Source organism: Apteryx mantelli, chromosome 1 (assembly GCF_036417845.1).
Source record: "Apteryx mantelli isolate bAptMan1 chromosome 1, bAptMan1.hap1, whole genome shotgun sequence".
NCBI classification, from domain to species: domain Eukaryota; kingdom Metazoa; phylum Chordata; class Aves; order Apterygiformes; family Apterygidae; genus Apteryx; species Apteryx mantelli.
Window position 1 is genome coordinate 84,013,153 of NC_089978.1, and position 25,538 is coordinate 84,038,690.

The following is a 25,538-nucleotide window of genomic DNA, read 5'->3' on the forward strand; positions in this document are numbered from 1 at the left end:
ATTCCTCTGAACTCAAAAGTGAGGACTGGCATAGGCTTGGAATTAACTGCAAAATACAAATGCGACAGATGTTTGTGATAAGCTCTTACTGATCTGTAGGAAGGCCTGATTTTTTTAGAGCACTGGAACCACTGCAGGTGTCAGGGTTTTAGTTGTCCTCTGTATTTATGTTCATATCAGGCCTGATGAGGCTGAGACACAGACAGGGTTTTCTGGTGGCTTCAGCTGAGATTAAAAGGAAGTGCGAGTTCTCAACACTTTGCAGAACTGTGCATTATTTTTGTAAATGTCCTTTAAGATGTTGATCAGAGTTCAAAGGTGAGGCTTGTAGAAGTTAGTCATCTATCAGTAGAATTAATTATGGGAAGTTCTGACATTTAGCGTATTTATGCGACTTAACTGTCTTACGTTCTTTGTTAAATGTTTGTTACATGTGCAAAGACTGCCTTTTTCATAAGACTGTGCCAATTATAATATGACGATAATTAAACTTGAGTTTTATGTGCTCTTGTTAAAATGCAAAAATGCTGTATTAAAATCTTCATATGTCTGTCTCATCAAAATTAAATGCTTATTTAGAAACCTTCTAAAACTTCAGTCTGCATTATCTACAATAGGGAAAAGAAAAAATCATGAACTAAGTAAAGTGTGCTGGATATATTGCAGAATAAGATTCATTCCTCTGTAATTCAGTCATTTTTTACATTTTTTTCCACGTGGTAAGTTTGTCGTTAAAAATGTATAAAATCTTTATGATAGGTGAAGAACAGTAGACAAGGAGCATGCAGTACTAACAAAGGATATATATACTGAAATGTCTTGAAACACCTTTCTTTTCTGGTTTTACCATTTTGCTCTGCAGATGAGGTATTGGTCTGCAATTGTTACTGTGTAGACAAGAGTTATACAGCTTACTGTGCCTGTTCCTTTCTGTTTTTCTTCTAGAAGAGGTAAAGGTGTATTCTCTGTAGGAAGAGAAGACAGTCCCACTGTGTTAAACTTAACAGGAACTTCACCTAAAAATTATGATTGTTGTTAGGAACAGTTAGAAATGAATTGCTGAAGTAAACAAAAAGTTTGGCAGTATTGGCAGATGACATAATAAATAATATATCAATAATATATGTTAGGTATATGAGTAATATTATTAAAGTTAGGTTAGACATTGACTGATACTTCACTGGCTCAATAAATTCTTGTGTTTTACGTGTGGGATTTTGTGGTCAGGTGTTTGTTATTCTGTTGTATCTATTCAGCCACTGTTTTCAGAGTTTCCTGGGACAAAAGGATCCTGACTTCACCTAGATATACACCCTTCTCCTTTTTGAGTCCCTTATTGTAGTATTTTCTTTCCCTTGCATTCTGCTTTCAAATAAGAGCATTTCACCAAAACCGATGACCTTCGTTCCATAATGTCCAAACTCTTATTTTGGTGCCTTTAGTTTACCTGCTTTATAAAGAGTTTTCACTGTGCAATGCCCGATTTCTTTTTATTTACAATGATTTTAAACTGCTGGAGATAAATAGGGGGATTTGATGTCCTGATTTTCATGACTGCAAGTGCCATTATCATTTTCTTTTTAATTTTTTTATTTATTTGAGGTCGGTGTAAATGACATGTGGTTGACCTTTTTCTTTACCTGTAATTAGGGATTTTCTGTCTGAATAGGCTTCCCTGAAGCAGCTGTCAATCCAGTTTAACCTACCTGTCCCAAGGGATCTATTTTGAAATGCCTGATATTTGCCTTTTAACTCCCTTACTTTTTGAAGAAGCTTGCCTGCAAGTTATGAATGAAAAGAGACTATATATTTTGTAAGAGGTACATCAGTAGCCTGATCTTTATTATATATAATATCTGTAATGGTATTTACATAGATACTGTCAGATTTAATGGATTATTAGTTGGGCATTTGTTCTTACAGATAGGTAAATAAAAATTTTTCACAGGCATTAGTGAGAGCATCTTAGATGTAATGAAATTGAAATATGATCACCAACACCCCTAATTTTAAGGAATAGAAAATATCATGTGGTTACTCGGAGTGCTGTCCTTTAGAAAGGTTAGCCACTTTGAAATGAAAAAGTAGACTCAGGAAAATCATTCAGCTGTGTTGTGTTGAAGTATGGGGGATAATCTGTCAGGGAAGAAAGGATCAAACATACCTCATCTTTTTCCTTTCTATATCGCAAGTTTAATTTTCACATGACAGCTCTATCTGGCAGCCTCACCTCCCATCAGTGCAATCTGTCATTCAAGATTATTTCAATTAAGTTCTCTTTCTCATTTTGCATTTGCTGAGGAGTCATAATGGCACACTACCAAATTAGCAGTCAAGAAGAGTAATTCTCTCTATTTGTATGTTGTTAGAAGAAAGGGGAAGGAAAGAGATCATTCCTCTTCCCCCCCGCCCCCGTCCTGTAGGCCTTCTCCAGAATACTTACAGAACCAGAGGACTTGAAGCCTCAACATTAAAAACATAGTTAAAGAACACAAAGATTTGATTTGAGGGTTCTGTGAGTTATTATAAAAATCTTTAAAATTTATTCTGTCTGCCGTGGTTGTTTGTAGAACCCTTTTACTTCACACAAGTTCACTTCTGTTTGGTAGCCAAAGGATGAAAAGTTCTTTTCTTCACTCTTTACTCCAGTTCAGTAGTAGGATTTCTTTATAAAAACACCATGTCTGTCTAAGCTTCTCTGCACCTGAGTCTCCAGGGAAAAGAATTCATACCCTGCATGTGAAACTGGAGACAGCTTATTGTACTGTCACACAGACTGCTTCTCTATATGGGCCTTATTGTTACTCACATTCCTAACTGAGTCAAGTCTTCAACCCATTTCTGAGTGCGAAGAGCTGTACCTGTCAGAGTGATAGAATGGTTTATATCCCTGAACTTTTAAAATACATGGTTGTGGATGAGTATTGAGTACCCACCTCCTGTCTACAAATGGAACTAACTCTTATGTTGCTATTTTCACCTGAGAAATGCCACATTTTGCTGAAGAAGCAATGGGTGAAATAATCAGTGTATGTGGAACCACCAAAAGGGCTGGCTTTGGTTCAGGAGCACTCCAATGTAAACTGTGAAAAGGAAGGAAATAAGTAGATAATTCAGAGCCCTTTCCAAGACTTGCTCATCAACTGCCTTTCTGACGGAATGAGAAAGATTAATTCAAAGGATAAACAATGGCTTTTGTTTCTGTTGTAAGGGCTTGTTTTGGTACACTCATAACTGTATTGAGCTGCTGCCAGTCTTTGCTCCAGGTGATATTGTCATAGCTGTGACCAGTGGTTAATAGAAAAGAAGGCTTCAGATGGTCACTACCTGCAGGGTCCCTTGGCTTGGGACTTTTCTGCTCCCTTTTATTCCAATGACTTGAATCTTTCAATATCTGAAGAGATCATCTCTTCGCAAGGTCTTTGGAAGGATGGAATAGGTTTAGAGCAGCGTGGTGCATCTTCTCCTTTCTTTCTTTTTTTAGATGTTTAAATAACTAGCTAGAAAATTAATTAATGCATTTCTGCTTTCAGAGGGTTGTTTGTGTGGATCATTATTTATTCCTGTACTGCCATCCTTTTATGTTGCTTTCCCTCCTGCATGGGTGTATGCTAACAGGAACTATGCAGATACAGAGGTGGTGAAGCAGGTGCTTTGGTATTTCAGCTGTTCATGCTAAGCCCAACTGTACCAAAGTGTTAAAATGGGCACATTTAAATCTGGATTCTATCTTTTTATCATGTTACCAGGGTATCCTCACTTAGTGTTTACCAAGATTGACATGTGCATGTCAGAACAAGTCTAATTTCATCAGTTTCACCAGACCAGATTTTTTGGTCAGCTTTCATAATCTAATCAGCACATTAAAATCTATTTTAAATCTATTTCTCCTTCCCCTTTCCTTTTTAAACCTTTCAGTTAGACAAATTATTCACATCAGGTTGGACATAGCAGTTCCTTTTCCTCACCGAGTGAGAAATGCTCGCGGGCCTCAGTGAAGGTCTGTTCTGTTTGCTGCGCAGCTAGGCTAGACAGGAGCAGACAAATTACTGTTGATCTAGTTGGAATGAAACCTGTCAAAAGCAGAACAAATAGGAATTGTTCATTCCATTTTTCAGCGGACACTTTCAACCCAAATTAATTTATTGTGTATTTGCAGTTCAGTACATCTTCTCCCTTTTTCCCTTGCTGTGTCTTCAGTTGCAACAGGGTTTATTGGTGCATGTATAGGAGATAATGAGAGGCTACATTTCAGCTCATTTTTGAAGGACTTAACGTAGTTTACTACTCTGAACAGAACTGCTCAGATCACATAAACAGAAATGTCTTTTGTGGAAAAACAAGGTGTACTTCAGTCTTACGCCAGTAAGTGTGAGAAACTGCTACCTTGGAGGAGTGCCAGTAATTCTGATTCCTGACAAAAACAACTAGCACAAATTTCCTTCTTGAAGGACCTAGACCAAGCAGGGGGCCAAACATCATTCCTCCTGGCGCCATGCCACAAGCACATGCCATACGTGAGAGCACAAGCACAAAACATACGTGAGAGCCAAGGAGCTGAAGGGCTGCATTCAGGGAGGAAACGCCAGTGCCTTGGTGGGGTCCTAAGTCTCTCTTCCAGGAAAAGGCAAGGCTGAGCTGGTTGGGCCTTAGTGGTGTAACCAGGTGACCTTAGCCCTGGTTGTTTCTGCTGCCTCGTTCCCTCCCACAGTGGGAATACCTGTGCCCACGTAGCTCCCAGCACAGGGGTTGCCCTGGAACTGCTAATGAGATGCATTTGGCTCAGTAGCCTAATACAGCCACGCGGTCTACTATATAAGAATAATTTGTGAACTTCTTTCATGTATGAAAACCTGATCAAGCCCACAGAGAGGGGCCCTGAAGCCAGTGAAGCCGCACAGGTGTGAGTGGGATGCCAGGAGAAAAATGGGACGTAGAAATTGCATTCAGTGCGGTGCATAGCAGCATAACCACACCACCAGGGGCTGTCAGAATACAGTCGATACTATCTGCATACAGGGGCAGTTCAGACACAGTCAGCGTAGAGGTGCTGGTTGGGTATTTCAGGTAGCAAGGAAAGCAGAGGCTGGCATCATGCTCTACTTGAGCAGTAGACATTTCCAGCAGTTAGGTGGCCAGTGCTTTGGGAGCTTTGCTTCTCTTTTCTCTTTTCTCTTTTCTCTTTTCTTTTCTTTTCTTTTCTTTTCTTTTCTTTTCTTTTCTTTTCTTTTCTTTTCTTTTCTTTTCTTTTCTTTTCTTTTCTTTTCTTCTTTTCTCTTTTCGTTTCATTTCTCCCCCCCCCCCCCTTATTTTCTTCCTGTGTGAAAGATTCTAGTCTGAGATTTTTGTTAAGGTACTCAAATGCTGAAACCTCCCCCCCCCCCCCTTTTTTTTTCCATTGGAGAAAAATGGAATCCTCTTTTGTGTGCTATACCTCATCTTCTGATATTCATAACTCCTCTCTTCAGGGTTCTTTCATATTTTACCTTCCTATCCTCTGTGTCCATTTCTTTGCCATGGCCAATTTTCTCTGAGATGTTTCTGTGTAATTTCTGCTATTTGGCTCATGTCCCAAAAGCCCCATCACAATACAGCAGGCAGGAAACTCAAAATTCATTGTGAATAGAGCTCTAGAAATGTCTGTGGCCATCCTGAGAGAAGAAAAATAAAAGAAAGCCTCTCTGGCAATTTTTGGATGCAGAACTCAAGCAACTGCTAATCCATAGCTGGGGCCTAAGGCTTATTTCCATGTCTTTGTGGGATTCAGGTAGGGAAGTTTGATTTCTTCCCAGTGTATACCATTCATATGTAGTACATGTCTGAGCAGAAGTATTCACATATTGTACATGTAAAACCTCAGGATGAGAGTGCTACCTGTCACTGCAAAATTTATTCTTAAGTATATTTTTCACAGTGCCTGCCTGAAGCCGAGAACGAATCTTTTTATCCCTCTTAAATTTGTATTCATGTCAGTTTTTCACTATGGTTTTACTTCACTTTGCCTTGCTTTAGGTTGCACATCATGCCTGGCAGTGGAAGAGGGGTGTTTTTTGAAATTTTTTATGTGTCAGATTTCCCTCTATCCAATTTTATCAAAAAGCTGTCACCAACTTCTTTTGAAACCAGCAAACCTTTTTCTTTCTAATTACATTTTTACCATATGTTCATCCAGATGGCATATGCCTGCATTTTCTAGGGTGCTATAAAATGACCTGACTTTAGAGAAGTTAACTACTGAAGAAGCTTATGAAAAAATAGAATTGACACTGGCACAGAAGAACAGTCCTAGAAAGAAAAAAAAATCTGATAATACCTTCCAGTTATATTTTGTACCTGTGATACTGACTTCTGAACATATGTACACGCATACATATACAGTGGCAATATAGGGAATAGGTTGTTTTGTTGAAGGGTTAAAAGTTAACTCCTTTCTGAGCAGCTGGAAATAAAACTTTTGTCTGTGGAATATGTGTAAAATGAACTCTCCAGCTGTGAGCGACTATCCAGTTTGCTGCAAAACAGAGCATATAAAGAGTTTGTCAAGGCACCAAATTCTCTATAGGAGCAGCAGTTTTACTTAACAATGCAATAACTATTTGGGCACTTGGTTTCTAAAATGTCATTTCCAAGTAGAAGACAGATACAGTCGATGCATGATTTTGACACCTGTCCTAGTTCTTAATAAATCTGGGATTTCTGGGAGAAAATAAATTAACTTCAGGTATAGTTGAGGGGTGCCGGGAGCTTGAGGAAGGGGGATTATTTTTCATGTTTAGCTACTAGTAAAAATAAATATCACAAGTTACCATCATGTGGAGAGCTTATGTATTAGGTATTCTTTTTAACTGTCATTCTTGTTGTGATAGTCCTTCCAGGTTATCATGGGAAAGACCATAAAATACCCTCATGCTGTTATCAGTTCCCATAATATTGTCTCAAGTCTCAGGCCATTTTACTTGCAGCTAATTCCCAGAGACAAGTGGTGGAGCGAGAATCAAATCTACTTTCTTTTGTTGCTGTAATAACTCCTACAAGTTCCCAGTTGGAAAGGAAATTTTGAGCACACAACCTGAAGCTTTGAATAGAGTATGAACCCAAAATGCAGTTTCTAGGGCAGGATGGGCAGAGCCTTGTGGTGTTAGTGATCCGGATGGACACTTGCAAGTGAGTGTTTGTGTGGTGCCCTTGACTTCCATAGGTCTTTTTGAAAGTCACAGCTGCAATCAACAAAACAGAACCTCCACCTCCTAATTAATGAGACAGGATTTTAACAGCTAGTGCTCAACAATTTGAAGTGTTTTTGTTGCTTATGAATTAATTCTTTCTATCAGAAAAGTCCTTATCTCCATCCTCCTAGCCAACTTCCACTCATTTAGTCCATGAGTGGTTTGACATTTCCACAAACTCTCTTCTCCATTATTGACCAAGATTACACCTGCCATGAACTCAAACATAATCTCAATTCAAAATAGAGAATATTTTTTAGTTAAATCAATGTGTACAGCACAGATATAGTAACTATTTCAAAGCTAAGTATTATAAACCAACCAAAATTCAGAGCTGGTGTTAACCTTTGAAGTAATTGAAAAAGTTGCAATATGGAAATGCAAAATGAAACACCAAAATGCAGCCTGTCTCCACACTCTGATGATATGATGCAACAACCATGTGATTATGGTTAAGATATTTTAGTGCTTGTGGACATGGAGCTGTATTAAACTTACCTTGAGGGGCCATCTATTCTGTTCCTTTTTTGGATGTTATTGCAGAATGGAGCTGAAGTTGTTTGGATGCCTTTGCTAGATATTTCCAAAATAATGTTTATGATAATCAGTGTCACTCTATTCATGCAGTGGTTTTCAGTCTCTTGCAATAGTTAGACCCATAAACATTTTACTTTGGAAATGCAAACTCCTGCATAACAAATTTCTGCCTGATGAGGATGGACTTTTCTTAGCTGCCATGTACAAACCTCTTAGAATTAGCTCACTAATCCCCAAGTGTCAGGGAATGATGAACTAAAATCCAAAGGTTGAAAAAGCATTGTGCTAAGATGCTTTGCTTTTAATTACTAATATACATTATTAAATCAAGCCATCATTTTGTTTGCAGTCTGTGTTTAGATATTCCTTAGGTTATACAGTGTATAATTTGTAATGAGAAAAACATTAAGAAGATTTTCAAAGAAAACATTGCTAAGTGATAGCTAATCATCTGAAGATTCAAAATGCTAGCTTTAAACAATACCTCAGACTTTTCTGAGCATGAATTCAGTTATGCATTTGTAAGGTTAGGCTCCACACAGTGTCATGGGCAGCTGAATTGTGTTTGCAGTTGCTGGCTACTTTGGATCAGCTGATCAGTGTTTCCCAATTCCTCTTTCCTAATTTTCTTCCTCTTTCACTCACTGTAGGCCCATTTGTAGATGAGTGTGCTTACCAATTTTATTTGACCTTGCTACGCCTCCGTCCTGTTCTGTGTGTAGGTACACACACACTCCAATGCCTTCTCTCTCATTTTCACTCTTGCCCTCTCTGTTGCATGGAATAGCTGCCACGGAAAGTGTTTGAGCAAAAGTACTTTGAATTACACTTTTGCTATGATTTTCCATAGCTGGTAGTTCATCTGTTGGAAGAGGTTGGTGCTGTTCAAGAAATTCTCTAAAAATTACTCGCTTGAATAATGGCAGCTGTCTCCCACCATTCACAGTAAGAGTACATCAGAGAAGATAGATTCTTCCAAAGTAGGGACTCATCTCAGTCATTGAAAATGGTAGGAAATAAGGAGCTCTTTTGAAAAGGTGATCTAAGGGCAGTTTGTGTTTGTGTGTGGGAAGAACAGTTCATCCCAGCCTTTTTCTTTTTCTTCCTTTTTTCCTTTACTGAAATAAATCTTTAGGTATGATCTAGTCACAGCACAATCTAAACACATTCTTACTGTGTTTGAAACAAACGGGAAGTTTGCAGTGTTGGAGTTATTCTTTTAAGATCTTCTACTGTTTAAAACAAACCTCTGATATGTTGTATAAGATTCCCTGGGGTGCCTGTTTTGAAATAATTGCAAGTCCAAGATTACTTGATTCTATTTTAGAATTCTTAGAAAATTAATTCTTTATTTCAGGAGTTAATGTTTTCCACTGGTAAGGTAGAGATCAAATATCTCCTGTTAATGCAAAGCTCAAATTAGTCTTCAACTATGGTGCTACAGCTGACATCTCAATAATGAACTATCCACAGGAGGAAAAGGGTCTGTCAGCCGACTATCACAGCAAGCTTTGAGAGTATTCATCTCATCTCTTCTGGGGTCATATTCATATATCTTGTTGCTCTCTTGAAATACATCTGGCTACGGTTCCAACATACTGAGTGATACAAGAATATGCGATGCAGAAATCTGTGGAAGTGAAAGATGCAAAGCCTTTTTAGGTGATGTATCTGTGGGTGGATAACCTTAAAAAATCAATAAAACCTGCTGTGTCACTCAGAATCGTGATGGACTGTTCCTTATTTAGGCTTTGAATAACTGATACTGCTGCTGCCGCTACTGCAGAGTCTCAGTACAAGATGATACAGTGGTTGGAGCAAGGCATCTACTAGCAGAGCTGCTATTTTAAGCAAATCTTAGGTCTCTTCTTAGAATTTGTTATCTGAATTATAGCTGTTGACAGGGTTGGGGGGGTCTTTTTTTTTTTTTTTTTCTCTCTCTCTGATTTAGTCTTCGATCCAGACTAAACAAGTGGCTTGAAGAGGGACAATATGCAATGGCAGGAAGGTAGTCCTCAAAGGCTCAAGCAATATTTGCAAGGTGCTCGTAAATACTGCATTTCTTCTTTGGAGACAGCCTCAGCTTATAGTGCCCTAGTTACAAAAATGGAAACAGCTGTTAGAAGGAAATGATTAAACAGAACATTTTAACTTTGTAGGAAGTTTGGCAAGGCTGCTAACTAAAAGAGATGACAAATGCAGAGCCTTGTCTTCTCTACCAAAGCAAAGTTCACGAGTTTAAATAGATAGTTTTTGAAATACCAGTAACACCTCAGAAAGTGTTCCATTTTTAAAGACAAAATACTTGAATATCTAGAAGCCCAAATTGCAATAGGAGTTTCTGGGGAAGGCGAGGGAAAGAGGAAAGGGCTGAGAGGTCTGAAAATAGATTTGGTGAAGATACTGTGTAAAACTCTCTGGATTTTCTAACAGTTCTTTTGAATGAACATAATAGAAAATGATCTAAAATTAGCTGACAAAAACTGTAGGAGCAGAAGGCAGGGAAGAGGGAATTGTCATATGTGATGCTTTACATAGTAAAAGAAAATGGAATTTCTTTGCTGACTCCACCTAATGCAAATCCTAGGACAGCACAGAGATATTTTCTGTCTCTCCTATTTTTGTAAGGAAGTAGCTTCAGCTATCTCTGATCATATGCATAAAAATACAGGATTGTTACTGTTAAGCAGACTGAATCTAGTGATAGGGACAGAGTTTCTTTGAAGAAAAACCCTAGAAAAATCCAACCACAGGAATGAACTCATGCTGAGAGTTTACTGAGATTCTGTGGCTGTTTTGTGGATAAATAATAAAAGCAGTCCATGGAGAGAATGGAAGTTCATGTCGTGCCCAACATGTATGTGTTGGGGAAAGATTAGAGAAGCTTTTGCATGCTATTGATGCTGAAAACAAATCTCTGAATGATGCCTCTTGCTTTATGGACCGTTTGTCTGGAGTTCTTAGGGGAATTGCAGATGGAAAAGGGGCTAGAGATGAGAGCAATGACTCTGCACCCTGGCATGACTGCTAAGTGCCATATTATGACATGTTATATCCCGTGTAAGGATTTCAGTGATAAAGAACATTACATGATTCTCAGATTATTACAGTTATTTATGGGGAGACCAACTTTCAAACTGACGATACTGCTTACTGCTGTGGGGATATCTGTCTCTCTGATGTCTTCATGGCTTTCTTAGTTTGGGTGTCTGGTTGTCACCTTTCTCAGGGCAGGAGCCCGCACTCTCACTGGTGACAGGGCTAGAACTACGCTCCCACTGCATTTATCCAACGAGAGCCGGATTTTGTTCAACACCTGCAAATTTACGTCTCTTGAATATAAAGAAGAGCTAACTCTTGGCCAGGCAGCTTTCAACAAATGCCATTCGTGCTCCGTCGAGACAGCAGTGGCTTGATGCAGTGAGCCACAGTCTCCATGCCGTGCTGAGCTGTGCCTGTTGCCTGCCTGTAAGCGTGCAAGCTTGTCAGCTCCCTGAAGGCGTCTGCCCCCAGCAGCCAGGCAGAGGAGGCCAGCGGTCGTGAGGCCTGGCTTGTGCTGAGCTACGAAGGTCTTCCGAGGTTTCCTGAAGCACGTGGGATCAGGGAATGGCATTCTGAAGGGCATGAAAGATTGTCTGTGCAAGCAGCCCTGGGAACTGGTAGCAGTGACTGAGCAGGGAACTCCAGGTCACGGAGTGGCAAATATGAGGCATATTCCTGTGCTGAGCAGTGAACTGTTCGGTATGCATACAGCGTTGATCACATTTCAGTGTTTATTAACAGTAATTTAGGAGTCTCTGTGCTTTTAAACCATCACCTCTTTCACAGATAAGTCATATTGGATCTCTTCGGTTTTCTTTTCTGCTTGAAAAATCAAGATCTTTCCTTCCAGTCATGAGAATTCTGTCTTCTAGGTGCAAAAAGGTATCTTAATCATGACACTGTGGCTGAAAGTACTGTATTTTAGTCATTTCTAATAAAGAATTTTTTTTAATATCTTTTTTGCGCTGGACTGAAGTTTGGGGGAACTTCGGATAGTTTACTCAAGCAGTATCATCAAAGCAGACAGGGATACTGGTTCTTTTGATTCTTTGTGTTTAAGTGCCCTCTGTTTTGAACTTCCCATTTGGTTGGTTAGAAACATATGGTTATCTATGATTTAGAGGTAAATAAAATAAAAAGATAAAGAGATAAAGAGCTGTTACCTGTGTTTTCAGTCAGTTTGAGAGGACTCTGCTCTGAAACTTGCTTATTATTTTAGAAAAACAAATTTAAGTATATGTTCTCTCTTCTTGAAAAGGTTGATAGAACCTAATTGTAATGTTTTACATAAAGAGTAGGTCACTTATTATTTTTCCCTTTCAACAAATGAAGGATGAAAGATTTAAGCACAGGTGACAAAGCCTTTATTTCTAGGTTATTATTCTTTCATATATGGAGTATGATTAAAGGTATACTGTCAAAGAGGGACATCTTTTTAGGTTAATCGTATTGATTAGTATTTAAGATCTGTCAACAGCAGTATCATGTTATGCATAAGAAAATCTAATTGAAAATTATTAATTTGGTTTCATTAGTTCTTACAGTGAGAACATTTCAGATATTCATCTCATATCATAGCAGAAATTGCTTGGCTTGAGTAGATACCACAAAATCATGTTTTAATGATTTTTTTCCTTTTTTCATCTTTTTTTTTTCACAGTCACATGACACAATCAGCCACATTTGAAGATCCTCGATTAGAGAGCTGCCAAATCACCCCTCCAACCCCTCGGAAAGTGGAAATGAGGAGGGATCCAGTGCTAGGATTTGGTTTTGTGGCTGGTAGTGAAAAGCCGGTTGTTGTACGCTCAGTAACACCAGGTATGTTTTCTCCACCTGACCCCAAAAGCAGTCTTGGCACTTCTTAGTGTCAAATACTGGCTGGATTGCCAAATGAGAGAATAGGTGTAGTCATATTACTAGAAAATTATAATGACTTCTATTTTCTTCAAAGACAGTGAATTTATTTGTGAGTATTAAAAATAATTCTGTACATATATTGACTGAGGACTTAACCTACTGAGATCAAATATAGTTGTAAATTTGAGTACTGTTAAAATATTCAGGCAGACAAGGTAATCATGAACACCAGGTAGGATTTTAAGTCTTGTATTGCAGAGCAGTTTCCCAGCTTGCACTCATTTTTGAATTTTATATAAATTTGTTAACAAAAAGCGAGTTTTAGCTTATTGCTCTGAGCCATTTCTGTTGTTTGACTGAAAAAAAATCACCCACTTCATTCAGGGAAAGAAGTTTTTCTCCCTGTTATGTTTTACATTGGTTTGATGCCACCTTCATTGCCATTGAAATCAGTGTTTTCAGGGGATGTATTAAGCTGTGAGATTAAAACATATGTATTCGTCATTCTTTTTATCATCAGGTTCCCATGAGGAGATTTGGGTTCTAACTTTTTTTGAAAAAGAGGGTGGTGATGTTGATTCTTCTTGAATGTATACTTCTGTATATCTGTATTAGAAAAAGCCAGTTCAAAATAGTCCTAAACTTCTTATTTGTAGTGAAAATTAGTGAGGTTTGAGTTTATGGGGTACCAGACCTGGGAATGTTCAGTCTCCTGAATAGTGGGCTCTTGCTCTTTATGCTTGAAAGCTCAGATGTTACGTAAAATTGCCTTGGAGCTAAGGACAGGACTTTGACTTTGCTCCTATTCAATATGTTCTATAGAGCCCCCATAGAGAGCAGAGGAGAGCCAAAATTGACTGTGTAAAATTCTGATGTCATTTACCCACGTGTGTGCATTGATTATGTTTGTATTGCTTCCAGATGAAGTGAGTGTTGTAACTAATATTTGAACTAGATTCACGCAGTTCTTTTCTCCCAGGTTAGCATTATTAATGTAGCCTTATGTTAAAGTTCTGTTTGGGAAAGGTGTTTATATCTATTCCAAACAAACAGGAGGAAAGATGTGTTCAGGACAACATTCTTCTACATGGATCTGTATCCGTTTATGCTGGATTTGTGAGTGAAGTAGTTTCCAAACGAAACAGAGGAAAGGAACAGCATTTGCTCAGTTATTGGGTGAATTTTTTCTGACACTGAGACATTTTGTTTTAAGACTTTAACTTCACAATGGTAATAATTCTTTAATATCATCATTGCAAAGTTTAAGGCAAAAGGCTTATGCCCACTTCTGGGCATTTAAACTCATGCTGGGAAGCAAAATATTTTGTACATTTTATAAAATGTAAACTTAATATGCATTTTAATAGCATCAAACTCCAAAGTGCATGTATCTGATTACCTAGTTAGGCTAATTTGACAATCTATATCTAAGTAGAAGTGGCAATACTTTTGGATGTATCACTTAGAAATTCTTTTCACCAAGTGGAGGGAGTCTAGAGGAAAACAGACTCAATGACTAAGATAGAGAAAACTTTCTGTCTTAAGATTGAAAGAAGGAGGTTTGTTTCTCCTAGACCAGAAAAGTCTGAGGAGAGACCTGCAAATGACTTTCAAATATATAAAGTGATGTTGCAGAGAGGAAGGGAATTGCATGTTCTCCAGTGCTACTTTGGCAAGGACAAGAAGTTATGTGTTACAACAAGGAAGATCAGGTCTAGACACTGGGGAGAAGACTTCCTAATTTTAACAATAGTTAAACAATAGGATCATCTACAGGAAAAGGAGTCTTCCTCAGAGGTGGTCCTACAAGAAGATTAGACGGACATCGACCAGGAATGAGTAAGGTATGGTTGATTATGCCTTAAAGGATGGATTAGGTGACCTTCTATGGGCCTTGCTGGCCTATTTTTTTTTTTTTTTTTGTAAGTGTGACTAACCCAGAAAATCAAGTCCTTATTTTTAGGTACCTAAACGTGGTTTTAGAACCTAACCTGAGGAACTTTAGTAGAAACACCTAAGCTACTAGCTTTCAAGATTTTGCTAGTGAGGAAGTACTTGCATTGTCAGAAAAAGTATTGTGTTAAATATGTCATTAGTTGAAGGAAAAAAACACACATAGTATATGAACAATAGTGTGTGTCTGTGCATTTACAGTGGTCTACTAACTTGTGCTTTTTTTTTTCATTTGTCTGTAGGCGGCCCCTCTGAAGGAAAGCTTATACCAGGAGATCAGATCATAATGATTAATGATGAGCCAGTCAGCACTGCTCCAAGGGAGAGAGTCATCGACCTTGTCAGGTAGTTGATGTCCTGTCACTTAAACAATGAGCTCAGTGGCTTATTGCCTGTGCAATCATTCGATAATATAGTAGTCTTGCCTTCTCATCGCTGAGAAAATAGAAAATAATGTTACTTTAGTTATAATGAAGAATGGTGAAATACTTCAGTATTGAAATGAGATGTCCTCATAAATGTCCTCTGGGTAGCTGAAAAAAATATGATATCGGAGCAGCTCCAAAATACTTGGGTATCAAAAGAAGAATAATATTTGCCTGATATTCCTTTTTGGTATGGATTGTTGGAGGAATAATTCTTGGAGCAAGGCAGCTCCAGTCACTGTTGCTCTATTGCTTTTTTTTTTTTTTTTCCAGAAATAAAGTTGTGTCACAATAGAGAGTCAGGTCTGTCTTACGTGAAGAGGAAGGAAAAGCAGTTGGGATGATTTTGAGAAAGGATAGGTGCATGTAAATGGTATGTGTTTGGTTGGATATGTGGTAGGTGGGTTTGTATCAGAAGAGCAGGAAGGCCTGTGTAGAGATGAGGCAGGAAACAAGACAAAAGAGAGACTGCAGAGGGTGCAGGAATGGAAAAAAATGAGTATCTGTAATGGGATGCAGGAGGAGAAAAAGGATGGGGGACCAGCAAATGCTCAGAACATATGAGAAAAGGTGCAATGTGGTAGACATAAACTTTGCATTTTGAGTAACAGCAGGTGTTAGAAAGCATATTGCATAGAAAAATGATTGGCAATTCAAAATTTAAATATAAAGATGGTTAAAAATGGTTAAATTTCAGGAGCGTGGTCACCAGAGGCCAGTTTGGTTTCTGTATTTTTCTTCTCTGGTGTTAAAGTTTGAATTGGTGGGTCTAGCTGATTCATGGAAGATGATCGAGTTTTAACTGTGCAGGTACTTCTCAGAACTGGTAGCTGTCTATTATCAGTGTTGCCCAGGCAATTTTGAAAAGTCACATTTACTTTCAGAAATTTAGTTAGGAGGTGCTGCCATGATAGTTGTACTCTTTCAGATCATAATTTGAGTAAACGTGTACTCAGTTTATGGGGCATAAAAAGCCTATTCAGCAGAGCAATGAAGCTGCCAGCAACACCGATGTCTTTATCTGTGTTGTATGAACAAAATCCCATACATTTTCAGATTTAAAAAAAGTGGTAACCAGCAGGTCAGCTAACAGAAACACAACACATTTTAGGAAGGTACTTTGACACTCCTATTTATGTAATAAAGAGCCCCCATGGACTAAAGGACCTGTCCTATTCCTATTAAATTCATATCCTATGCTCTGCATAGAGTAGCAGCATAAGACCCACCAATGGATCTTAAACTTATTTTTGATATCTTTGTTACTTCATAAAGTCATCATATTACAGTCTTCATTCTTTTCCTGATTCTTTGATATGTAAGCGCTCAGAATTAAGATCTCTCTCTCTCATTCCTCTGTTGCCAGCAATGTATAGTAATAACAACAGGAGAATAGACTGTCTGATTAAAACTGAGACAAAGTGGGTTTACTGTGTGCCTGATTCTCTGTCTGCCTGCAAGTGAGATACTGAATAAGAATGTAGTCCTTCCTAACCATGTTAACTCCATAGGTAGTGTCTTAGCCAACCAGCTACAAATAAATCAGTTAGATGTTTACATTCCAGGGGAATATTTTGGTGGCACTTTTCTCACACTGTAATTCTGCCTCTGCTCTCAGAATATATCTGCCTTTGGGACTTTGACAGAGACAGAGTGAAATGTATTGGGACTGTATATTACAGCATTGCAAATGAAGAGCTTTCTTTTAATTCCAGTGGGGACACCTGGAATGATTAGACACTGTAACTATACAGTCCTGAACCATAGCAGAAGCAATTCTTTGCACCAGTGAAGTAATACATCCCTTCTATGTAATAGGTTTACTTATGTGTAGATGCATCCATCACCTTGCAAGTAATGCTCGCTTTCAGTTTGCAATGTGGATGGAAGCAATTTTGAAATCTTGCTTTCCAGCTAGTAGGAAAGTATCTATGATCAGCAATGAGTATGTCTGATGACTGTAATGGGCATTATCAAAGAATCATAGAAAAACTGAGGTGGAAGGGATTTCTGGAATACATCTACTCCAATATCCTGCTCAGAGCAGAGCTACTGTCAAGGTTAGACCTGGTTGTTCAGGGCCTGTCCAGTCAAATTTTGAATATCTCCAAGAACAGAGATCTCACAGCTGTTCTGGGCACCTGTTTCAGTGCTTAACATTAGCATTGTGAGGGTTTGTTTTTTTTTTTATCAAATTGGAATTTCCCTTGATGCAATTTGTGACCTTTACGTCTTGTCCCTTATCTGCCCACCTCTGAGAAGTGTCTGGCTCTGTTCTCTCTAACGCCTGTAGTAGGTAGTGGAAGACTTAGATTCCTCCCTTAGCCTTGTCAGGTTAAACAAGTCCAAATTCCATAGTCTCTTCTCCTATGTCATGTGCTTAAGCCCCACAACCTTCTTAGAGCCTTAGACCCTCTCAAGTTTGTCAATAGCTGACTCACAGTGGCAGAGTCCAAAACTGGAAACACTGGTAAAGCTGCAGCCTCATGAAGAGTGGACAGGAATAATCACTCAACCTGTTGTCTGTGTTCTTGCTAGTGCATCCCAGTACGCAGTTAAGCTTCACCACTGGGAGGGCACACTGTTAACTCATGTTCAATTTACTGTCCACCAACACCCCCACATTTTTCTGTGGAGCTGCTACCTGGCCCAGTCAGGCCTTACTCTGCAGCATTATGAGAGGTTCATTCATCCCAGGTACAAGACTTGGCATTTGTCCTCATGAATCTCATAGGCATTCTGTCAACCATTCCTCCAGCCTGTCTACATCCCCCTGAACAACAGACCTGCCCTCAAGTGTATTGACCGCTCCCCCATTTGATGCCACCTACAAACTTGTTGAAGATGTACTCTGTCCCACCTATCAGGTCACTGATGAAGACGTTAAACAACATTGGCCTCCTGTAACCACTAGTAAGAGTAATGTCACCGGTAACATGCTGCCAGTTGGACTTCAAACTGCTGAACATTGCCCTTTTAGTCTCCAGTCCAGCCAGTTTTCCACCCACTTCATAGTCCACCTATCCAGTCTATAGCTCCTCAAAGTAGCTTTAAGGGTACTATGGGAGACTGTGTTGAAAGCCTTGCTCAAGTCAAAGTAAACAACATCCACTGCTCTTCCCATATCCATGTGGCCAATCATCTCATCTTAGAAGGAAATCAAGTTGCTCAAGCATGATTTGCACTTTGTAAATCCATTCTGGCAGTTTCCAATCATCTTCCTGTCTTTCTTGTACCTCCAAATGGTTTCCAGGGAGATTTGGTCCATAATTTTCCCAGAAATGAGGTAAGCCATGCTAACCTGTAGTTTCCAAGATCCTTTTTCTTGCCTTTTTGAAGATGTGCATGACATTTGCCTTTTTCCAGTCATCAGGAACCTCCCCCAGTCACCATGACATTTCAAAGATGATGGAGAGCAGCCTCACAAAGACATCAGTCAGCTCCCTCAGCACCCTTGGATGTGTCCCATCCAGGCCCAGGGACTTGTGTGCATGCATCTTGCTAAGCAATCCCTAATTCATTCTTCCTCTACCATGGGTAGTACGTCTCTCCCCTGAGTCCTGTCACTAAGCACAAGCGCGAGGGAGGCTTGAAAGCCAACCTTACCAGTGAAGACCAAAACAAAGAAGGCATCGGGTACCTCAGCCTTTTCAGTGTCCTTCATTAGGTTGCTCACCCCATTCAGCTGCAAGCCCTTGTTTTCCTTGGTGTTTCTTTCACTAGTGATGTGCCTGTGGAAGCCCTTCTTTTTGCCCGTCGCATCCAGTACCAGTTTTGGCTCCAGGTGAGCTTTGGCTTTGCTCACTGCAACCCTGCATGCCCAGGCAGCGCTTCTGTTTTTCCTGGGTAGCCTGTCTCCACTTCTGTCTCCTGAGCACTGTCTCTTTGTGCTGGGTCTCAGTCAGGAGTTCCCCATGGGGCCAAGCTGGTCTTGTGCTGTGCCTGCGTACTTTCTTGCAGATCAGAGTGGACCATTCTGGCATTTTGAGGAAGCTCTCCTTGGAGAGCAACCAGCTCTACTGGGCTCTCTGGCCTTTCAGAGCTGCCTCCCACAGGATCCTGCCTCCCATGGGATCCTGCCTACCAGTTCTCTGAATGAGCCGAAGCCTGCTCTTTAGCTTAGACCCCCTTTCCTTCTTTCCCTTGGGAACTGACATTGTACCATTTCATGGTCGCTGCAGCAAATAAATAAAAATTGATATTCCAGCGCAATATTTTTTCTGTGGTTGTATTATCTCTTGCTGATTAGGTATATTTTATATTCACAACATGAAATGGTGTGGCTATTTTTGTACTGTTTTCTCTCAAAGCTTTTTGTAAAGTCAAGAAATGATTTGTCTTTATAATTGTAGAGAGTGGGGGAGAAAATTAATCTAGTTTCAAAATACAGACACAAAGATCAGAGTATACCAAACAGAGGAAAAAAATGCAAACTGCACGAGAAAAAAAAACAGATTCTGTAAGTGAATGTACATAATGCTTTAACAAGGTGAGCAAGAGTCAAGAATTTCAAACAAAAGTATATACAAATGTTAGATGATAAGCCAGCCTCGAATGTTAAAAATAGTTTTTAGTGTAATGCAATATTTAATTGATTTCCAAGAAAACGTTAGCAGGAAATGTACTTATGAGAACAGTCATGCTGTTAAAGGAAAAGAAAATGGAAAAGAAAATTTCTGCTACACTCTATTTTAAATTCCCCCCCAAACTGATTCATAGAATCAGTTTGAGGAAAAGATTCAGAACTTCACCAAGAAGGGTATCTGAAAAGTGACAATTAAATCTTTTTTCATTAGGAAAGACCATGTCCCTAAGCAGTACGTTTGCTGTATTTTTAAATTTTCCATAAAATAAATAGAAGCAATTTTTTTCAGTCCTACTCCTATTAGCTCTAAACTCACTTAGAGCTTTTTACTCTTAAGGAGTTAAAAATAATTAGACCAGTCTTTTAAGAAAGTCCCCTTTGTGTAACAACTTTACTACATGAAAATGCCAGAAGATAAAAGGGAACACAAAATACAGAAATTTTCACATTATCTTTTTATTACTTTTTAATATTTTAATTATATAATTAGAGCGTGCCTTTTAAATACTTATTATTGAAAATAAGCTTCCTTAAGTAGAAAACTGTATTAAAGCCACCTTTATTTAGGAAGATATTTTACTGAAATTTTAAGTGATACACAGACACACTGGTTAGTCCCCAAAACAAAGTCTGGATAGGGTACAGTAGTGGTACTTTGCTCATACTCCAATTAAAGTAGTTGTCTAGGCTCCCTGTGCAGCCTGTGGGGAAAGACTGGCACTTGAAAATGGTGATGCCTCTGTTTTAGACGCCCCTTGTCTTATTTTGGAGTAAACCTCTCCTTTTCATAAGCCTGTGTCTTTGCATTGACTAAAGAAGGAGCATAGTAAACTTACTTAGAATAGTAACCTGACTTCTAGGTTGCTAAATTAGGATAGAGTAATCCCATTCCTTGAAACTGTTACAGCAGTAAATTAGTATTTGGCTTCCTGTGGAATTCCACTAAAAGACTTTAATTGCAAAACTTGAACTGAAAATGGTGAAATTCACTAAGCAGTATTCTTTCTGTTGGCTCTATTTTCTGTTTAAGAGAAGTGACTCAAAAAACTTTCTGAAATAACTCTTGCTTTGGCAAGTTAACATCTTTTTGTCATGAAGATGGAGGATTCTTTCAGTTTTACAGGAGCATTTCTGTTTTAATTTTATATTTCCATAAGACTGGAGAGAAAGAACCCTCCAGGGTTTCAGGCTGCGTGTTGCGCTGTAAGTGCTAACGTGGATTTAATCAATACTGACCCTTCTCACCATCGCCATGGAGTGGATGAGGATTCAGTTGCTGCCACTGGACTCCATGCTGTTCCTGTATCATCAGAGCTAAATGTAGAGCAAAAATGAGCTCAGTGGTGGTGCCTTTCATCTTCCTCTTCTCATAGAAGCTGTAAATGTCAGTTTTCAAATGTAATTTCTACCTCCAGACTTAGACTATTTCATATATTGGATCAAGCAATTTTGGTGAATTTAATATTAAAGACATTCTTTCTTCATCAACATCGTAGAGGAAGAAGCAAGTATATTAAACTATTAGCCATGAAACTGCTTAGCAACCGAGAATCTTGAAAACTGCTTTCCCTGAAACAGCGCTCATGCAGACATTTTCATCTGAAGGTACTCGAATTTACTTCCAGTTCAGTATATAAATCCAGAGGCTATAGCTTTCAGGCCTTGACACTGTGAATTAGTAGTGTTTTGTTGTTTAGATACATTTTGCTGAACCGAGAGACTAAATTCTCTGTAGCTGGTAGGATTTTTACCAGTGACATCAATAGCTACCTAATCAACTGGCCCAAGCATAGAGCTAGGAGTCAGGGTGTGAGAACTCAGTCCCTTGCTGATTCAAGGAATGTTGTTGAATATATATCTTCTACTTTTTGGGGTGTTTGTGCAACATATTTTAGAGACAACTTAGGTAGTTTAAACCAACTGCTGTAATCTAACTGTGATAGCACAGACTCAGCCTTATCTAATTTACCCTTTTTCTTGGCTGCAATGGTGAGGTGCTTCCAGTACTTGAGCTAGTTTATTTAGAGCTAAATCAGATCTCTCTAAATTTTAGTTATTAATCTGTAATATGGTTTCAAAAGTGTTTGCCCACCTTGTCAGAGTTCTGTAAGAGTTAAATTGAGGTAAAAACTATATAGAAATAATACTTGTTATTGTTAAAAGCAGTACCAACTATGGAAATTGTTTTCTTTTAAATCCATTGTATTTGTGAAAGCATGCAGTTTCATATCCTTGCTGCGTTCTTAGCAAAGAGTTGGCTGACATGATTGAGACAGATTTGGGCTCAATAGTTCAAATGTTAAGAATGCTCAGAACTTAATTTATAAGTTTCTTTTCGTGTTTACCAAGGTGGATACCCCCTAATGTTAGCAAGTTTGTGGTCTTTGAAATTCCACAGCTTGAAGTGTCATCCAGTGGAAGTGTTATGTCATCATCCTACCATGTTACCCTCTGGAAAGAGAAGTCGCTCATGCTGAATTTCAGGTCAGCTGTTCCATAACAAGTTGCTTCATGGTAACTGAGCACAGTGCTAAAGACAGAAATGTGGAGCAGCTGTGCCCAAAACCCAAGCAGCTGTATGAAATGCCTTCTTCAGATGTGAACCAGCAAATGTAGCTCTCATTAGCTTGTTCTGACAAGCAAGCTTACCGCTTCTCATAAAACTAAATGAAAGTATAGGCTTGTCTGCATGGGGGATTTACTTTGAGGTCAGATGCACTGATGTGAAAGTTCAAAGTAACTGTTTCCTTATAAAAGCATATACAAATGAACATCCAGCTTTTATTTTATTATGAATTAACCCTTCCACATGATGGATTTCCTCTGTATTGCATACTCTGCAATAGATGTTGATCTGTCTTTGTGCTGTGGCTACAAGTAGTGTACATCACAGGATTGTTTCCTGTTGGGATGGTAGCAGAAGGTACCTAAAAACATCATGTCCTGTGTTTGAGGAGGGGAAGGGGAAAGAAGAGGTGTCAAACTACAAACATCTCATGGTTTCTCTCTCCTGACCCCATTATCAGTCTCTTTTTGCACACTATTTCCAAATCAATAAACAATTATTTTGGAGAAGACAGCCTTCCGCATCATACTGTTGGTACTTGAATATTCTGTGGCTTGCATGAATGCCTTGAGCATGTTACCACAGGACAGCTACACCTATACAAGACAAGCACTGTGATATGGAGCAGTTTAATCAACAGAAAGAAGAAAACAAGGAGGAAAACAAAAGGACTGCAAGGGCTTCAGGAGCTTGCTTGGGAAGTGTTGCCTTGTGCAGAATGGTTTCTGGGCTGGGAGGAGAAATACGGACTGATGGGAGAGGATCGTGCTGTGAAATTAGGATTGTCAGCAAAGAGTGACTGTAAAGGGTGAAGATGACAACGGTGCCTTCACCATGATATGCACAGGAGTCACAGAGCACGTTTGTCCTTGCAGGAGCGTGTGGCTGTCCTCATTGGGAAGTTTGCAGCTCCCTCATCCAGCCAGTCGGTTGCCAACTGATTCAGCATATACACATCAGCTGCTGAAGCTATCGTTGTGGAAAGCGTTGTCATTATTGAGAAGATATGATATTTGCATGGGTATAAGGCCTGCAATGCTTGTGTTACACCCAAGACATTTCCCAATACCTTTGTCTGCAAGCAGAGGCTGTATTCTTGCTATTTATATTTGTACACAAGATCTTAGCTACAAATGGGTGTTTCTTTGGAAATGGACACATTGTTAGGATTTTCAGCTATTCTTACCTGTTTTCCTTAATGAAATATGGACAATGGTGTCATCAGCATTCCCTTTTATCCTGAGACATGGCTGGACATTAGTATCATAGGAATTAACTTGGTATCTGTTGCCTAAATAGCTTCAGGTTGACAGTGAAATGTGTCTTTAGAAGACTGAAAGGTAGATGGTAGTATCAAGCAGAAGGCAAGTAGTTACTATGAATTATACCCAAACACGTATTTTCTGAAAGATAGCAAAGGTGGTGTCATGAGCTAGGAGGCATACGTGAGGGTTTGATTGTTTTGCAGGTTGTCCCTTGGAGAGCTGTGTCTGCTGCAGGCACCTGGTGTCAGGGAAGGTCAGAAAGATTGTTATCTCCTGTTTAAGGAATGCTGTTTTGGGGGTGGCAGTTTTATATGCACCAGTGCTTGTAGGAACTTTAAAAGATAACTTCAAATATTGTGAGAAAAGGGGGAAAAGATTGTGACCAATTTGCAGCGTGTTGTGTAGCTTCATGAATTTGAAATATTCTTAGACTTTAGCTGTTAGTTGTATAGTAGCTCCTGGCAGCGCCTGTATTCGAAGGGTTTTGTCCATTTCACAAAAATCCATTTCTTTGTCAAATTGGAGAAGACAAAATTAGCCATGTCTTCTTTAAGGCACAAGGAGAATGAATGAGGTGAAAATGAATAGCTTTTAAAATATCTTAACCCATGCAATTGGAAAAGATGAAAGGAATAAATGGCGGTCCAAGCCTTTCTCGGTGCAGATCAAAAAATATTGGGACTTGGCATGTTGAGTGTTGTTGTAATCCCATGTTTGGAGTCAAGAGAGCAGTGTTTTCCCTGTCAAGGTAGGTGTCTGAAGTGGGAAGCAGTGTCTGGGGTGGGAAGGAAATAGGGAGAATATCTAACTGGGAAACAGGTAAAACCCCCTTAGAGAAAAAAGTGTCATGGAGAGGTAGTGGTAACTTATAGTCCCATTGGTATAGTGTCTTGTGCAGTGGTAAGAGGGGCTTTTCTGCCAACTCTCTACTTAATGCGGTGTCTTCTGTCTTGGCCTCCTGGCTTACTTACTCCTCCTCTGCATATTATTTCTTGTCTTGTCTCCAGATATCCCCTCTCTTTTGAGCAAGTTCACCATGTTGTGAAGGTGATTTTAGGAATTCTGTAATGGGAAGTCAGAATTCTTCCCATTACTCTCAGGAGTTCTTGAAGGCAGCAGGACCTTTCTGCTGCTCTCTGGCATGCTGAGGCTATGTCTTCCTGCCTTCCTGAAACTCAGAGTTACTTTTTAGTAACATACATCCTATTTACCTGCCAGGCTCCATTTACTTTATTCAGTACAATGTAATTAAGAATAGTGCCTCCTGAAGCTCTATGTGCCCAGAAGGGCATGACCAGCTGTTTGAGGTGGCCCTCCCTCCTAACGTGAGGGTCCAGCTACAGTGATTTCTTTAGAACTTCTGTGTCGTCTCCCTGCTCTGACATTAATATCTGTTAGTCAGTTTGCCCGCATGTAGGGGTGACAGTGCTTGCCATCAGTAACTTATAGTTTGCCTATGCGGCTGAGAAATCACAAAAATACTACAGAGGTGAGAAGCACCTGCATAAATCCTACTCTGACAAAACTTTCCCAGTCCAAACCTTTTTTTGATTCAAATTGAGTGAGATGTCTAGACTTACTACCCAATCAGAAGGGTAGTTAAAATAGAAGGTGAACGGTTTTATGTAGGCTAAATCACTCTCATTAGTCCCCAAACTTACATTCCTCAGTCAAATATTACACTGATTGGGATGACTCTGGGCCACAGTGAAAGGTCAAAGGCTGGAAAAAAAAAACAATTTCTCCTTAAAGAAAAGATCTGAAACTGGTAGAAAATTAAATGGCTAAAATAAATTTACCTTTAAAAAAATACCAAATACTTCAAACGACAGTTTAACATGGTAGTTTTTTGTGGGATTTATTGGTCAGCTCTGCCTTGTTTGATCTCCAGTGTGATGATTGACCAGTGCTAGTTTATTGCAAGCAAGTGTGTGAAAGAAAGCGTGAGAGAAGCATGATTTTAGCTTCAGTTTCAGTTTTGTTTGGTTTGGTTTTTTTAAACTTTTTCCCCAAAGATACTGTTCTCTATTTGGCTTTTTTCTTGACTTGAAACATCCAAGTCTTCACTGACCTACTGGA

The 25,538-nt window shown here is 39.2% G+C and overlaps 1 protein-coding gene across 1 annotated transcript in view; it reads left to right on the plus strand.

Moving 5' to 3' along the window:
• FRMPD4 (FERM and PDZ domain containing 4) overlaps positions 1-25,538 on the plus strand; it is a 319,255-nt gene that overhangs the window by 232,689 nt on the left and 61,028 nt on the right. The window contains exons 3-4 of the mRNA XM_067289727.1: positions 12,466-12,626; positions 14,861-14,963. Of these exons, the coding sequence (XP_067145828.1) occupies positions 12,466-12,626; positions 14,861-14,963 (264 nt within the window). The remainder of the gene's footprint in view (positions 1-12,465; positions 12,627-14,860; positions 14,964-25,538) is intronic.